Source organism: Engystomops pustulosus, chromosome 4 (assembly GCF_040894005.1).
Source record: "Engystomops pustulosus chromosome 4, aEngPut4.maternal, whole genome shotgun sequence".
NCBI lineage: Eukaryota > Metazoa > Chordata > Amphibia > Anura > Leptodactylidae > Engystomops > Engystomops pustulosus.
This window is the reverse complement of record NC_092414.1, coordinates 52,984,061-53,002,227: the sequence shown is the minus strand read 5'-3', so window position 1 is coordinate 53,002,227 and position 18,167 is coordinate 52,984,061. Positions and strand designations below refer to the sequence as shown.

The 18,167-nt window shown below is 38.1% G+C and overlaps 2 protein-coding genes across 4 annotated transcripts in view; one reads left to right on the top strand and one right to left on the bottom strand.

Annotated features, from left to right (window-relative positions):
• The window catches only part of INSYN2B (inhibitory synaptic factor family member 2B), an 88,948-nt gene extending 82,326 nt beyond the window's left edge, over window positions 1-6,622 (bottom strand). The window contains exon 1 of one of the 2 annotated variants that reach the window (XM_072145915.1): window positions 6,418-6,622. The gene's annotated coding sequence lies outside the window, so the exon portion shown is untranslated. The remainder of the gene's footprint in view (window positions 1-6,417) is intronic. The other variant, XM_072145914.1, reaches the window with a different exon arrangement.
• The window catches only part of DOCK2 (dedicator of cytokinesis 2), a 471,688-nt gene that overhangs the window by 326,929 nt on the left and 126,592 nt on the right, over window positions 1-18,167 (top strand). For both annotated transcript variants that reach the window (XM_072145916.1, XM_072145917.1), the window contains exons 28-29: window positions 16,980-17,078; window positions 17,509-17,603. In XM_072145916.1, coding sequence (XP_072002017.1) covers window positions 16,980-17,078; window positions 17,509-17,603 — 194 coding nt within the window. The remainder of the gene's footprint in view (window positions 1-16,979; window positions 17,079-17,508; window positions 17,604-18,167) is intronic.

Genomic DNA, 18,167 nt, shown 5'->3' with positions numbered 1-18,167 from the left:
TGGAGCATGCCAAGAACAGTGAAAGACTGCAGCTTTTAAATGATGCAAAATCACATGTACATATGGTAAGACAAATCAAATGGAACAGATTTATTCAAAAGTGGCCAACCCCTTTAATTTTCAAGTGGGTGTTACCAGTTTGGAAGGTATATGTCTGTTAGTCTGAAGCCTCTTGCATGGAATCATTAAATCAAGTCCCATTCATGAGCCGGCTGCCCAGCCTACAAAACTCAGGACAGGTACGATACATGCTTAAGTCTGTGATTCAGACAGTCTCTTCGCCTGTCATCCCTGTGTAAGTAGAGCTCAAGTAACCTTGGGCCCCTTGTTTGTAGCATGTGAAATGCACACTTTCATGTGCAAAAGGCCTGACACTATCCAATCATTGTTAATTATGTTAAACTATGCAGGAATAGTCTCCAAACTGGAAAACATCTTATTCTCCATTTACTTAGACTTTTTCTGAGAATAAACAAAGAAAATATATAGTCATAAGAAGATTCCATAAAATTATTTAACATTTAGAGGTTGCATTAAAGGGAACCTTCCACCTCCTACTCCGTTCCAAAACGGCAAAGTTTTCAAGTCTTTAAAAGGTATTTTTATGGCCTCCTGATGGCCTTTTGCACTGCAAACTTCTGTTATTTGTACAACCTCCCATCTCCAACGTCACTCAGTACTCCATCGCAGTTCTCATGCATGCGCAGTGCATCTATTATCGTGCGCCGGCCCTGTGCATACACAGCAAATGCATCAGAATTCCAGTAGAACGGCCATGAGGAGGTGAACCAACTTGTCTGCATAGTCGAGCTTCACTACCTCCTTGACTTTATAGATTGGAAGAATAAAGGTACTTTCTGGAAGCATGCTGCAGCACTGGCCTGCTATCAAAACAGCTTAAACGTGACAGGTTCCCTTTAATTTATTATATCAGACATGTCAGTAGAGGTAAGCGACTACCCAATTTGCCCAAATGTGAATGAAAAAGTCTTCACCACATGTGACATTACCCAATCAATGCTTACAGAGTTTATTGTTTCCTGTCCTGCATGCTTTCATAACTTTGTTGTTAAGAGTGCTGAGAAATCCATATAAAAAGAAGAAATATGTTGACCAGTGTTTTCATTCTCGTTGTGATGGATCTTCACAGCCAATGTTACTCCAACAAAAACATTCATAAATTCTAAGATCAAGAATATGTTTTGCCACAGAACCCACAGGATTGTTTGCAATATATCAGATGTCATCTTCTTCATTGCTCTTCATAATAACACATCTTAAGTCAGAAGCGAGCACACAAGGATCAGACCTGACTGGCATGATGTGATAGATTACAACCGTGAAATACAAAATGGTGGTGACTGAGAGAAAAAGAGAAAATTATTCTCTGCAGCCAAGTCACCTCAGGTTTTTCATTTGATTTGTGTGAGACATCTTTGTAAATCTCAGTACAGTTGTCTATTACCTTAAAGTGGGATGATTTAAACGGATACATCTCAAGTAAATGTAAAGTTGAATTTAAGACTCCATTAATAGTAGTTGTGTTTCCATAAACATTATACCTGGGGAGCATATACTAATGCCTTTTTGTATTTCTGTACAGTATGTGAAAAACTATTAGAAAAAAGTCGCAAGAATGGAACCCAGATAGATGTCCTATAGATCAAATTATTATATAAATAATAGAACAAAATCATAAATTGCTAGGTATTTCCTTACCTACCCTCTACTTGGTCTGAGCTGGGTCTGGCTGTTGTAATATTCAATATTCAACACAGTTGTGATGTCACTGCCTGTTGTAACCTTGACTGATACAAACAGTTTTTCTACGCCATGACTTACAGACAACTGTCACTAATTGTTCAACAGACTTTTCATCAATCACTAGTGAGCACAAGAAACTGTGTAATATATCTGATTCAGGCAAATTACAGTATTTTTCGGACTATAAGGCGCACCTGAGTATAAGGTGCACCATCAATAAATGCCTGCTAAAACGTCTAGGTTCATATATAAGGCGCACTGGAGTATAAGGCGCTCCTGGTTATAAGGATGAATGACCAGCAGGTGGCAGACCTGTGCCCAGTTCAAGGCAGCTGTTGTCTCTAAGTACGGTTCATATATAAGGCGCACTGGACTATAAGGCGCACCTTTGATTTCTGAGAAAATCAAAGGATTTTTAGTGCGCCTTATAGTCCGAAAAATATGGTACTCCATTCTACACTTATTTTTGCTCTATCTCTATCCCATCTTTTTTATACTTTGTCTAGCTAGCAAGATGGAATTAAGGACAAACAGAAGATCCCTGAGGTTTCAGATTACATAGAAACCCTATGGAAGAGGCAGGGGAGCACTGACTCTCAGCATTTTGTAGCATAATACATTCTATTGTTTTGTATGTTAATATACAATGTTTATTTCTATATAACTGCATCAATTTGTGCAACATTTTTAAGAAATTTCCATTTCCAAATCTGGCTTATTTTGCAACATTTTAAAGCTTTGATGCTGGAGTGAAATCATGGTAAATTTCCACCAATGCGCACAACAGACAAATAGTGCATGTTCTCTGCAATAAAATCATAATGATATATTAACCTGGAATAAGAAAGTTCTGTATGCTCTTGTTAAAAAACATCATTTTGATTATGAGCAGGGCAGAACTGCTAAGGTTCACTGAGTATGGCTGAACCCAAACCTGTACGGCTTTGTGTACCGAACTGGAATGCTCACCCCAGCTGTAAACTCTTTAATTGCCTATGCCTTGGGTCTGCCCATCACTAGTTATGTATGTTTTGATGTAACATACTGGTTGGGAATAATTCTTACTGCCCTGTATTTCTAGTAGCTAAGGAATTGTTTCTTGATATGGATTGCTTGTTATCTGCCTCCTCCGGAGGGGGAAAGGGGGGGGTCTTCTTTGGCTAAACTTGGTAGGATCTATGGTTGGATTTGATGGACCTGTGGAACTTCTCAACCAATCCCTGTGCCTCATGTAATATATGTATAAATTGCCAGGGATTCTTCCTAGACTCCAAATTCACACTGAAATTAGAAGCTTAACCTAGATAGGGTGTGGAAAAGAAAAGTCTTGAATGTGAATGATGATTGTTTCTATTCAGCAAACAGTTTGTATTTGGTTTGTGCTTTTAGTTCCAACTTTTATGCTGGACAGTTTATAGTTCAGTAGAATCTTATGACCATTACTTCAATTGTGATCCAATGGCTGCTACTGATATTATACCAAATTTTATGTTAGAACTTCTCCTACATATAAACATGGTCAAAAACCCTTTTGTTGGCTTCTTCCTAAGGACGCTAGGTGCACAATATCTTTGTAAGATCTTTGACCATATCTTACAAGTCTACAAATACATTGAAGTCAAATTGTACAATATTAGGGTGGTTAATCCGCAACACCAGTCACAGGCAACAGTGTCCCTGTGCTGCTAGTACTAATGTATGGAATATCTTACCAAACTTCCACATATGGTTAGTGGCTCATTTCTCTAATGTATGGTAGTAAAGTGAGTAAATTCAGTGAAAAATTACTAGATTTATTCTAGAATTATGTAATAATCCAGTGCTATAGTCATTCCACATATTAGGATGAGCTTAAACTAAATATACTTTGATCCTGCTGCAAAAACAGCTTATGTTAACATAAGTAGAATACTACACACAGAACTACATCTGAAGGAACTTTTACAACATGGTGGATTATCATCGATTGTATATTTGATATACAGGCGGTCCCCTACTTAAGGACACCCGACTTACAGACAACCCATAGTTACAGACAGACCCCTCTGCCCACTATGACCTCTGGTGAAGCTCTCTGGATGCTTTACTATAGTCCCAGACTGCAATGATCAGCTGTAAGGTGTCTGTAATGAAGCTTTATTGATAATAATTGGTCCAATTAGAGCAAAAATTTTGAAACTCCAATTGTCACCGGGGTAAAAAAAAAATTGTCTAGAACTTCAATTATAAAATATACAGTTTCGACTTACATATAAATTCAACTTAAGTAAAAACCTCCGGACCCTATCTTGTATGTAACCCGGGGACTGTCTGTATCTAATTTTAGATCAAGCAACATTCAAGCATCTGAAAATCAAGAGGCTTTTGCACATACCCCATGTACATATCGTACACCATAATGCAAACAGTGTTATAGTAAAAGTTAGTGTGTCCCCCCTTACTACATTGAGGAGAGCTTAAAACAGCTCTAAAGTACAATACATTACTTTTAGAAGCTTACAATTTCACATTTCATATGAGTTTAACCATCTATTTATTTGGGAATGGCATATGTGTTGTCAGTATTAACATCAGAATTCATACAAAAACTTGTAGCAGATACATAAATATTCTGGAGTGTGTTACAGTCATAAAATACTATATACACCTTCATTTTACGGATTAAAGCCCATTACAACAAAACCCTAAAATAAATTGCTTTACTACAGTGAAATTTTTAGACCACTTTTCTATTTGATTTGAGTTTCTAGATTATCTGACACTTTTGTTCTGAAAGAATCCAGGATTACCAGAATCACTGGACAGTGGCAAAGCTTTGTGATATGTTCAATATAGTCAATTGTCTGTAAATATAATTACTAGATAGTTTTAAAGAAATTGTAATGCATTCAGTACAGGATGAATTTGGGCAATCATTTTCCTTCCGTGAAATATAAAGGCTCCAGGTTGCAAAGAACAGAAATTGGTTTTATTAAATCAGGAACCTCATGTAAGTCTATTTATTGCTTGAGCGTAAAATATAGAATCATTTGGTCTTTTGGGATTGTTAACCACTGATGTGGTCACTTTATTTCTGGGCTCGGTATTTCTTTGAGGAAAACAAATTGTGGTGAGAAGCTTATCTCTGAAAAGATGTATTGATTTACAATGGAGGATGATAGAAGACAAAGTCATTACTGGCACTTCAGAGTGGTGGAAGAAAATGGGATCTTGATGGTACTAACAGTGGCACTTTACACCTACTGTGTACTTATGGACACTGCTAGTCTATTTAGCTGTAGTGTATATAGGGTTAAACACAGAAGGATACACAGTGCCCAGTATATTGGCATAATATATCAGGTCCAACATGGAGATGTATAAGTTGTCTTGTGTATGGGGTGAAATAAGCAATGATACAAACTGCCCAGTATATCGACATATTATATACGTATTAAAGATATACATACAGTTAAAGATGGAGAGGTATAAGCTGTCCAGTATATAGTGTCAAAGACGTAAAGTTACAAACAGTGCAATATATAGGTACAGTATATAAGGTCAAACATGGATAGAAGCAAGCTATCCAGTAAATATGATCACATATGACGATATGCAAGCTATCCAGTTTATAGAAAGAAAAGATAAAAGCTATCCAATATATGTGTTCACATATGAGAAGATGCAAGTTATCTTCATTTATATTCATCAGAGGTACTTCAGCCATAAGTATATCTCACCTATGAATCCAATCTATATACATTTAATTTACCAAACACAATCCACTATCAATTAAGCTATGTAGAAAATCCATATTGTTCATATAAGATGCCCATGAAAGGTCACATTGAAGGTATAAGAGAAAATAGGTGAATTTAGCATTTTGTACGTTTTATGCAAAATCAGATTTAATACCCTTCAGTCTGTATTAGTCATGATCAAGATGTTACAGTATAGTAATAGTGCCATAGCCATGCATTCCTATGCTGCACAGTGATCCAAGCCAGGCAAAGCTCAAGGAAGAGATTAAAACTTTCATCACATAAGTAATGCTCTGCCAATCTGGCGGAAATCAATGACTATGCCTCTGATAATACAGCAGATGAAAGTTTCTGCAGCTCTGGAGACAATGAGAGCAGTCAACACCCATGCCATAGGAATCAGTCATCGCAGGAGACAAGGGAGATGACAAGTTCTTTGCTTGTAATGAGTTTGCACAGATGTGATTATACAAGTTGTGCTCTGTCTGTTTCCAATCACAGCTATTCCATGGTTAAGTTACATGCTACAAAGAGCTGATCAAACTCTATTATCTCTACCTGACCTGCTTGCTAGATGCTGCCTAGTTCTGAAATACTGGAGATGCCACTGGGACATGGATCCAGATTAATAGGTGCAATATACATCTTGTCATGCAGCCACAATAACAATTAATACTTGCTAAAATTCATTTTACATCTATTAATCTAGCACAAGAAACTTGTCTATTGCCACAGTCAGTCCTAACAGTAAAAAAAAAACATTTATTTGCATCAGATGCTGAATTTTCAATCCTATAATTTGTTCTATAATTTCCGAAAACCCCCAAAATATTTCTGCCCAATGTAAACACTGTAACAGGGGAAACAGAACATTGCTTTAATATAGTCATGAGTGAAGAAGAAATCTCCTTACCTGGAAGATGCAGAATGATTTACCTGCAGGGAATATAGATATTCCTCTTCTTGCAGAGCAGTCACAGATATGACTAACAGTAATGTGATTCTCAGAAAATAAAGAGATTCAGAAAGTCCTTTAGCTGAAAGGAAATCAGTTTGTATGCAAGAAGTCTGCTGCTTGTGCTCATGTAGGAATAAATAATAGAAGCAGTGCAAGCTGAGCTGCAGCCACCATATGAGAGGGGAGGCCCTCTAGTGGCCATACATGGGATCAGCACATGAATGCAGCCTCAGAGGATGCTGTGCTTGAGTGACTAAGTACAAGAGATAGGTGACCCTACAGTAGCACATTAGTATCCCATGCTTCAGGCCAATCTCAGATGTGCTGAAGAGGATCACAATATCCAGCAGATGCAGTACAATTCCAGAGATATATGGTGTCTCATTTCTGCAGTCAATCATCCTAAAGTGTTTATAAAATGAATGACAATTTAATACATTGCATCCAGAGTTTTATGACAGAATTGTCAAAGCACATTCCTGATGTGACCGCCATATATATTCATATAACCTATATCATCATCACCATGAGCGCTTCCGCACATACAGTAACAGCTCAGTGGAAAACTTTTTGTATAGTGAAAGTTTCATTCATCTATAAAACTGACTGATTTGACACCCATCAACAATTTACAGTCTTGGTTTTAATCCCAAATCATACAGTAGTCTGCATTTTCATTGTTAAATTAGGATCAAGCTTTATCAGTCCAAACATCAAAATTGCATCAGAAGGCAAACGCCGGATTGTTGGGTTGATGCTCATGATCTCTTATAAGCCTTTTCATAAAAATCATATATTGAAATTACAAGAGCTGTGGCCATCCAAGAGTGGTACTGAGCACCAGAAGTGCCAGTGTAGCCAGTGTAACCCGAAGCTGATGGGCCCCAAGTCTATGCCAGGCCCTCGACTATAATGTATGGTTATCAGTACTTGTCTTCTCAAATGGAAAAGTGACAACTTATGGGTCTCCTAAGCCTCTTGGGCCCAATTCCAACCACACCCTCTACTTCCTCTCAAGTTATGCCCATGAATGTAACTTTTGTTATTTGGAAATCCCAAATCCCTGAAGAGCCAGACTGGTGTAACACCAGCCTTGGATGGCCAAAGGGTTTGTCTTGAATTACCGTAAATTCATTTTCTAAACATGTGCCCCAGCAAGTATAAAAATAACAAACATGCTTTACTCACCCCTCACGGGTGCAGTGTGGCACCTCCCTGAGTTCACGTTGTGTCAACATCAACTGTTACTGCCTAATACAAGTCACAGCCAGAGGCCGTACATGTGAGAGCTGTCAGTGCAGCATCACTGCTGAGCCGCTGTATGCAAACAGAGATCGGCAGTGACGTGAGGTGCACACTGCACCTGGGAGGTGAATATAGTGTTTGTTATTTTTTGGACCTATATTTAAAAAGAAAAAAAAATCACCCCAGACAACCCCTTTTATAGAGGTTGCACTTACCAGAGGCTATTTTATAAATGCGTGATAGATCTGCTGAACCCTGTACCACTGCTCGGCTCAGTGGAGAAATGACTGTGCATGAGCTGCCACTTTCCATTTGGGTCTAAAGGAGTGTTAAAATAGCAGAATTTTATTTTATGTCATGTTATGTTTATGCTGGTTTTCAAATTTATATTCTCTATAGCAAGTCAATTATAGTGCAGCTATGCGCTGAGGTATATATTTGATTTTTTTTAATACACAAACAGCCAAAGATACACCAAAATATTTAAAAGTAGCGACCCTATTAACAGATTTTGCGCACCTTACTTTAACAAAAATGTATCATGAAAAGTAAAGTCCCCTTTAAGAGTTTAGTACCAGGACTCACTTTAGAATCACATGAGGGAATGAAACAATTAAGTGCATATTCCTTTCCTTCTTTAATCTGTTGAACACTTCTGTGCCAGGACATGACATCACCATTGTCTCCTTGTCCATGAGAAGAGAGAAGATTACAGCACATCCCCAGCCCTACCGTCTGCTCACTGCCAAAATCAATGCAAACCTTGCATGAAGTCTATGGAAAGAAAACTGATAAATAATACGAGCACGATACTCTCTTAGTTTGAACACATATCCTGGAAGAGCCGGCAATGACTCGGGAAGCAGTAGCTAAATTGTGTTTGCTGTTTGCTTTTTGTACCGTTATAGACTTGTTACCTAATTTTTGGAACAAATCCCACAAATGTCAGGAGATTTGCTCCAGGCAATAATTGACCTCATATCACAAGCTGCAGCATACAAATTGTAGTTGAAGTCTCATTTAGGTAGAAATGCTAGCAGTATGGCTTAGTTCACACTGGAATTACAAGCACATTTCGTATTTTTACAAATAGATCTGACAAAAGAACTTTTTTTTCACTAAGTTGAGCTGAAAAGTTTCCATTGTTCCATTGTCCTGGATTCTAGAGAAAATGAAGAGCATGGTGCATCATTGCTATTGAACTGAGCATTAGAGTAAGATGATCCTCCTGGCAGCCATGTATTGCAGGTGTAACACGGTAAAAGGTACTTTTAAGTAGGTGTCAATGCAGCAGATTAATAGACAGTTCTCTCAACACAATTATACTGGCAATTATACTTATGGGAAAATATAGGAAATATGGTATAAAATATTTGTTAAAAAAAATGAAAGCTTACATTACCTTATAGACATGTGCTAAGTTTTCTGGGGTTAATTCTGCTTTGTTATAACAACCAATATGAACAAATAGTTAATATCCTTTACTATGCAATGGTCCACATTACACCTGTAACTTATTGATTGTTAAAGGATTTTCTATGAAAAGATGGAATGCAGAGGTAACAGTATATATGTTAGAAAACATTGAATCAACTAGATAGCTAGACTCTCATTTGGTGGGGAAAGTGTTGCTGCACAGTTACACCCATGCAAGCAATCTCCTAGACACTGTAAGTGCAATGACACGACCGGAGAGTGGAGATCAGATGAACAAAGAGAGGATATAGGAGCCCAGGTAGGTAAGAAACTATCGCGACTGCAGGCTACTGTGAGGAATTACTGTGATTGCTGACTACAGGGGACATTCCTGTGACTGATGATTACTGGGGCCACTTCTTTGACTACTGTCTACTGGGGCTATCCTTGTGACATCCTGGCTACTGGGGACATCATTGTGACTACTGTTGGCTAGCACTGTGACTACTGGGGGTATCACTGTGACTACTGTCCACTGTGGGCATCACTGTGAATTCTGGGGTAATCACTGTGACTGGTGGCTACTGGGGCAGGTGTTATGCCTACTGGGGGTATCACTGTGACTACTGTCTACTGTGGGCATCACTGTGACTTCTGGGGTCATCACTGTGATTACTGGGACAGGCGCTGTGGCTACTGTCTACTGTGGGCATCACTGACTTTTGGGGTCATCACTGTGACTAGTGGCTCCTGGGGCAGGCTTTATGACTACTGGGGAGATCACTGTGACTACTGGCTACTAGGGGGATCACTGTGACCACGATTACGATTCAGTAGCAAAATTAATTATGACGTAGAAACAAAAATAATGTTATAGTTGGGGGTCATGACAGCACGAGGAACTGTGTAAAAGGGCAGCGGCATTAGGAAACCCTGATTTCAAAACCAGTGGTTATACTTAACTTCAGGGTTAATTCTAAAAGAAGAACCCAAGGACTAAATGATTTAGCACATTCTTCCTCAATAATACTCAGCGTTATTTATTACTGATAGAAATAGTGCTGTAAAAACCGTTGATGCTTGCCATATTAAAACACACCCTGATAAAAATTCATAGCATACAAGCTGTTTACTCCATGCTTAATCAGCTGCAGTAAGTGGATTACAGGAATTAATTTTTCTGACCTTTATTGTGTACACTATACAGGCATTTTGGCTAGAAAGCCTTGGTTTATTGCTTCTGGGGTGTTTACTTATCTATGTGGTATCTGGTTTTTATATGATATGCACAGGAGGGGGGCTACTTTTTCTTATATGATTGTAATAAGAAGCAAATAAATGCATAACATAGCCTGTATAGTTTTATAGTTTATCTTCTTTTAATAAATTCTTTTGACACTAAGCAGAATCTGTCCATATAATATTCTATTGCTTTCAAGGTCAATTGATTTTTAAAGTGGACCTGTCACTTTTCCAGATGTGTCTGTTTTAGTGAAAACCTATTTCCTCCTAAATACAAACAATCAAATAATCATGGTTCATATTTTCTAATAACTCTAGGTTAAGGTTTTTCCTTGTGGCCTTGTATTTATATATTTCTTGTATTTATTTCTTTGTATTTAATGTTTCTTGTGTATATATATAATGTTTTGAAAAGCCAATACATACAAGTGCAGTATAATAGAGTACGCATCAGTATAGAAAAAGGGTTCCATAGGACTAAGGATCTTAAAGGAAAGGGCATTATTATTAAGATTATGATTATTTATGATTGTCTAGATGTTCTATGAAGTCCCTTATCACATAGCTGAGCTAACAATAGATGCAGGGCCACGGTCTCCGTAAAACCGGAATATCAGCATAGTATCATAGTATATAAAGACGCAAGTCCATCAAGTCCAACCTTTAAGAATTATCTCATTCTTTATACAAAGATTTGTTTAGCAGGGCTCCACAATCCCTATACCCCTAATATAACATAATATCATGGTAGTGAGCATACACCACTATACAGAAGTAAGCAATGCTCTACAATAAATTGATAAGCATGAACATGAATGTTTGTCAGGAGCCTCGAGAGCTCAGAGATACATCATGTTAAGGTTATAATGACAGAAGTCATTAAGTTATACAATAAGTTATCATTTCAAACGACAGAAAGAGGTATTTTGCCATATTCTTAAAAGCAACTAAGAAAGAACACAGTTTCCTACCATCCATTTAACAATGATTGATGGCTGCCATGTATCTGCTTGTGTACAAAGCATTTGTCAGTCAGTGGTGAGGAGAATGGGAGAATGCTGTGGCTGGAGCTCTTCTCTGAAGAATATATACTATTACTATCTTAGCTTACTATCATAATATAAGTATCTTATTATTAACTTAAGGAAATCTACCATCAAAATCAAGCATGATAAAGCAGGAGCGCTTACTCATATTAATACTTATATTTTTTTATCCATGCCCTCCTTTTTTCTAAAATCAACCTTTGAAATTATGCTAAAGAGCCAGAAGGGCTCTGAGGAGGGTATGAGTAGAGCCCCTCCATGCTGTAGATTCACAAGCTGTTACACTGTGCAGGAGCACCTCTCCCTGGCTGTGCCTTCTGTAATCTCACAGCAGCAGATGAAGTTTCAATACACAGTGGGAGGGGGGAAGTTCTCATGCACAGTGTAACAGCCTGTAAAGGCACAGCTCATAGGGAATCTGGTGATGCCTCCCCAGAGGCCTACAGGTTCGCATACTTTTAAAAATCTATTTTAGAAGGATGGAGGCCACAGATAGCAAATATAAGATTACCACAGTCACAGTGCTTGTATCTATGAGTTAATGCCCCTAATTTATCATGCTTGATTTTGATGGTAGATTTTCTATAAGGCAGTCCAGAGAAGTCAGAGAATAGCAGGATGAGCTTGGTAAAGATTTGTTAAGGGACATGACTTGCTGATAGACACCTGACTTACAGTCGACCCCTGTCCACTGTCCACAGGGGTGGACACTGTAATCCCTATTAAAGCTCTCTGTACGCTTTACTCTGAACCCAGGCTGCAATGATCAGCTGTAAGGTGTCTGTAATGAAACTTTTCCGATGATCCTTCTTCCCATGACAGCGCAAAATTTTGAAAATCCAATTTTGTCTGAAGTTGCAAACCATAAAAACTTATCTTGTATGTAACCCAGGGACTGCCTGTATACTGGCCATTGCACAAGCATTCGGCCCCCTTGAACTTTTCTACCTTTTGCCACATTTCAGGCTTCAAATATAGAGATATAAAATTGTAATTAGTTGGTACACAATTGTGAAGCGGAACGAAATTTATTGGATATTTTAAACTTTTGTAAAATATAATAAACTGAAAAGTGGGGTGTGCAATATTATTCGGTCCTAAATGACTGATGATGATAATATGTTTATGTTTGGCGTAAGAATGAAGAAAAATTGGCACATCAAGAGACTGAAATTCTTGCCCATCTGATAGACCTGATACCCCAATCGACTGGCAGCTGTAATCGCAGCAAAAGGTGCCACTACAAAGTATTAACTTAAGGGGGCCAAATAATATTCCACTACCCACTTTTCAGTTTATTATTTTTTACAAAAGTTTCAAATATCCTTTCTATGACTTCAGTTGTGTCCCACTTGTTGTTGATTCTTCACCAAAAAATTACAATTTTATATCTTTATGTTTAAAGCAAAAAGTAAAAGAATTCAAGGGGGCTGAATACTTTAGCGAGGCACTGTAAGTGTGTGTGTGTGTATATATATATATATTTGCTTACAATGAGAGACAATTAGTGCCATATAGAATTTTTTTGAATTTTAGAAACTGAACACGGTTTGGCAGGGATGCAAAGCCTAGCACCAACACAGAGGAACTATAATTAACGCCAGAATCTGGTGTGAATTATAATGCAAGTCTGCACCAGCTCATAGCAGCCCTGCCAAATGTATTAATTTAATAACTAGAGATGAGCGAGCACTAAAGTGCTCGAGTGCTCGTTATTCGAGACAAACTTTTCCTGATGCTCGAGTGCTCGTCTCGAATAACGAGCCCCATTGAAGTCAATGGGAGACTCGAGCATTTTTCAAAGGGACCATGGTTCGGGAATAAAACGTGTTAATTAATTGAAATGTGCCGCTGCCCGATGTCTCCGTGCCCCGATGTCTCCGTGCCCCGATGTCTCCGTGCCCCGATGTCACCGTGCCCCGATGTCACCGTGCCCCGATGTCTCCGTGCCCCTATGTATATATACAGAGGTATGTATACCTCTGTATATATCCAATCAAAACTAGATCCATCTGAAATCCCTACTATATGAAAATCAATAGGTCCTCAGGTAATAATAAAGTTAACCTTTGGGCATATATTATAAAATTATATGTTTCCACCTTCGGTTTGATCTTTTTCACGCAGCACATAACATAACTCTGTTATGTTTTGATGTTTTTGTATTTTCATGTTTTGGTGATAGCCGTGCTTGTGTAACTAGCTTGCTTACCAATAGTAAAAGAAGCAACTGGAGCAGATTTTTCTGCTGAAGACAGAAAAATTTGTGCCAAAAAAGAACATTTTGCACCACATTATTCAAGAGTTGTGATAGTTTTTAGACACTTTGGGGGTAGATGTGATAAATAGGGGTAGCCTCAGTAACAGGGTGAAACACCTACAGTTGTCATCCTCTCCAAATGTATTAGTGTTTCATTGCTTTTTCAGAGCAAATAGATATACCAGGTTTTCAGAGGAAATGGCAGTCAAATAAATCATATTTTATGTCCTTTTTATTCATTTTATTTCATAATACTCGCAATACACCAGTGTTCATTGTTTTGTCATCTGAAAGCCTCTATGAACATGTTTTCATGAAGAATAATTATGTACCTGCACCTACTCCTGGTTTACGCTCTATTCTAACAATTGTCAAGAGCAGCACGCTCAATTTGTCAGTAATCCTTAATGTAATCTCATAATCCTTTTCTACCCTTCAAAATTTACTAATATTTTTGGTCTCTGTCAACATTATTCATGTTATTGCTTTGACAATAACTATTCTTTAGAGAACTGCAATGCTGATAAGTTTTTGAGAGTCTTGCGAATTACTTCTTTCATTAATCACAATACCCTGTGGTGCTTAGTCCATCTTTACTGGCTGCCAAAATGCAATCTATGGGAACAATTTGTGCCTGGAAATATTAATATTTTAAACTGTCTCCTCTAATCCAGTCATTACTAAATAATCTCTGTCTGTATTCAAGATTGATTATTTAATAGTAAATAAAAGCAACACTCCAGAGCCACAACCCATCATGGGTAACATGCCCCCCTATCTAAGATACTCCACTTATAATACTGGTGTTTTCTTATGTGAGACAGGATCCTTTGGATCTCTTATATACAAGGGTCTAGGTGTTATTAGTATTTTTGCATCACCTTAAACGTAAGCTTTGGACAGTAATAGGAACACAGAAAAATGTTACTTTCTATGGGACATCAAAACATATATATCAGCTGCTTGTATGTTCCATACAATAACAAATTCATTTTAAAAGGGGTTGTGTGAACGTTAGAGAGAACTATACTCACCTGTTTAATCCTTCAACATTCCAAAACTGATGCTCCGTCTCTTACCTAAAACAATGTTATGCCATAAATCGGCAACATGGGGGAGCCTGTGCTAATAGCTTGGGGGCAGCTGGATTCCCCTGATACCTGAGTGGCTGGCTTAATCATGGCCTAGTACTGACTTGTGCACGGTCGCTTGGTTCAGGTGGAACAGGCCTGGTCCATGTCGGGCAGATCCAGGAGGTGGATTACAAGAAGAGAGAAAAGTCACGGTAAAGTGGAAGTAGTTTTCCGTGGAGCACTCTCTGTGTATGAGCATATAAGGGATCCCCGGTTAGATGGTAAATGTCAACGTTATAAAACAGCCAGGGATCACATGTAGACAAGATGATGAACATGAACTCATAGTTCCTTTATTCCAGAACTTGAATACAGCAATCGCACTGTCTGGCGAATGATGCTCACAGCCCAGTTTATAGTTGTCTGCTAGAGAAGTTAGAAGCTGCTTTGGCAACAATCCTATGCAGGTTATGATAGGGATCAGAGCTGCAGGAGCTCTGAAGCCCATGTGGCTGTATAGCATTCATGGACACTCTTCTAATCACTGGATCTCCACACTGCTCTCTGGAACTTCCCAGCCACAGGGAGTTTTATATAAACTTTACCTGGTGGGTGGAGAGTTCAGAGAGGGTTCAACCATGGACCTTGTGACAAGATTGGATTGACATAGATCAAACATGACACATCATTGGTCAAAAGATGAACACTTTCCTTCCAGGCATATGCTATGCAGCTGTAATACCACTTATGGTCAGTAGAGGCCGTACTAATATTATTAAAGGAAATTCATTTAGAAACCATTTAGAGTGGTTTCAGGGGTCAGACTTACATTTAGGGATATTCAAAGTGTATAAGGTTTGTACAGCGGGCCATTACACAGTCTCATCACTTGCTATGAGAAATCACAGTCATTTCTACTTTTCCAGTAACAGCACACCCCGATCCAACTAATTTAGGTCCAGACATAAGATTCAATCAAAGTTGTGTTTATTTCATTGGTTATTAATAAACATTGTTGATTTCCAACGTGTTTAGGACGTGAACACATCCTTAGTCATGGATCATAATGCCAAATTCACTTTGTAGTGTAAACTTGATGCTTGAGGTACATTTATTAAAAAGGTGAAATTTTAAAATAGTGGAGCTCATTTACTAAGGGCCCCGCAGACCGCACTTTCATCGGACATCCCAACGATTTCCATTTTGTGGTACTGGGACAGGGATTTAAAAGGGGGTTTTTGGCGCACGTAATCAGATTTTGGCACAGTCGCGCCGTCTTTCATGTGACAGAAATTGGGGGGTGGCCCATCGGACGATCCAACAGATTCGGACAAACCGTAGAATTTAAGTTCAAAATTGTGTCGCAAGCCAAGCGCTTACATGCACCAGGAGGAAGATGGTGAACTCCGGCGGACTTGAGCAGGGAAGCGACAGATGCAGGAAATCGGGCACACAATCTAAGAGAATTGCAGCACAGTGCAATCCTGAACGACAATGCACTTTCGGAAACTCCGAGGGACCGGGTAAGTAATGTGCCCCATTATGTCTCTTCTATGAAGCACTCATTGTAAATTTATTAAAATTTTGGCAAATCTCAATCTTCTTAGATTCATTCCACAAAAAACAGAAAATGTTATATTTCCAAGTCAGGAAAAGACCAAAAAGTAGAACTGCTTGCCATTGGTGGGGACCTTGTGGGGGTAAACAGAAAGCCTCCCAAAGTAATACTTCAGAACCTTTGTCTAGTACTCCAAGGTCCCTAGTGACGGTACCTGCTATTCTGCTCTGTACCCACTATACAGGAATTTTGACAGGTACTCAAGCTTTTCCCAGTCTATGGAAGCTTTAATGGAAGAACTCTGGGGAGCCATCTGCCTACCCCTCCAAGATTAGGGGCCAAAGCTAGTAGGATCCTGAAATACAGATAGAGACAGGTGTCCCTGAGAGTGCTATACACAAGTTTCTGGGGGTTTTTCTCAAAATTTGTCAGACAACCCTCAGAAATAACTTTATAAGGGTTTCCAGACAGTTAGAGTTCAACAAGTTTTATAATTATTTAGGAATTTCCTTTTAAGTATAAATGCTTGTATTTTCGAGTTTTCGACGAGTTTTTAGATGTTTTAATTTTTTAAAAAAATATTTCCTTGACAATCTATGGATTCTTTTTATTGTTATTAGTTGGTTTAGCACATAAAAATATTTTACTAATATCATATCATTTTTCAATGTTTTTAGAGCCATTTTGTGGCATGTATGACAGCAATTCTACAACAAATGGATGACCAGCATTATACTCACTACATTGGAACTTTTCAGTCAAGTTCAGACTTAGTGGTAAGTTTTATACAACATTATTATGGTGATAATAAAACCACAAGAGAAAAAATACAGTGCATTTGCTTATAGAATGCTAAAACTAGAAGCACAATTGTTCTGTAGAGAAATCTGGAGAGAAAATAGATAGGTTTCATTTTTCATTATACACTGAACTATCATTTCCCATGTATGTCAGGCCTCATACGTTGTTTGGAATTAAAGATATCTATATTATTGTGCCTGAAGTATTATTAAAAATATGCATTCTATGAATCAATAATGTTTATATATTAGCAAAATGAGATTTAAGTTTTAAAGATTAAAGGAGTAAAAAGCTAAGTCACTATTTAATAATAATTTATTATACTTGTGTCTGTGAAGATTTTATGAGGAATTGGACCTTATAATTGACCATATAAATGATCATTTTCCTCACTCCATCTTCTAGGATTTTTTAATGGAGACTTTTATCATGTTTAAAGATCTTATTGGAAAGAATGTCTATCCTTCAGACTGGATGACTATGAGCATGGTACAGAACAGGTAAGGGGCGTCACTCTCTTTTTAGAAAGTAATGGTATGGTCCATTTTAGTTCTCCGTAAAGTATTCGTGATTGCCACTCAGTGTCGGACTGGCCCACCAGCGGATCCTGCACCATAGAGGTCTGGCAGGAGACATCCAAATTCGAAGGCTACTAGGGCTAATTTTTAGGGTTGATGAATAGTGGGCCGCCCGGATAATTTTATCTGGTGGGCCCAAGAAATTCCGACACTGTTGCTATTACTCTTGCAAACATCATATCATTTCATCCCTGGTATTCAAAGGACTGCCCAGGTACTGTATCTACTGCTTGGATAATAGTTTGTTGAGGAGAAGATCAAATACATATAAATACTATAAACATCAGTAATCATCATTGCTGTCTTTGTCTGTAGAGAAGTAGATCCTTTATTTTTTCTGTCTTTTCTATTTGTTTTTACAGTTAATTATAATAATAAATCTCTAGTTATATATTGCCATCAAACCATGGGGTATGCAAATAATATAAGACATTACAGTGTACTAAAATGGTCAAAGGAAAGAATAGGAATGTGGAACATGGGCGC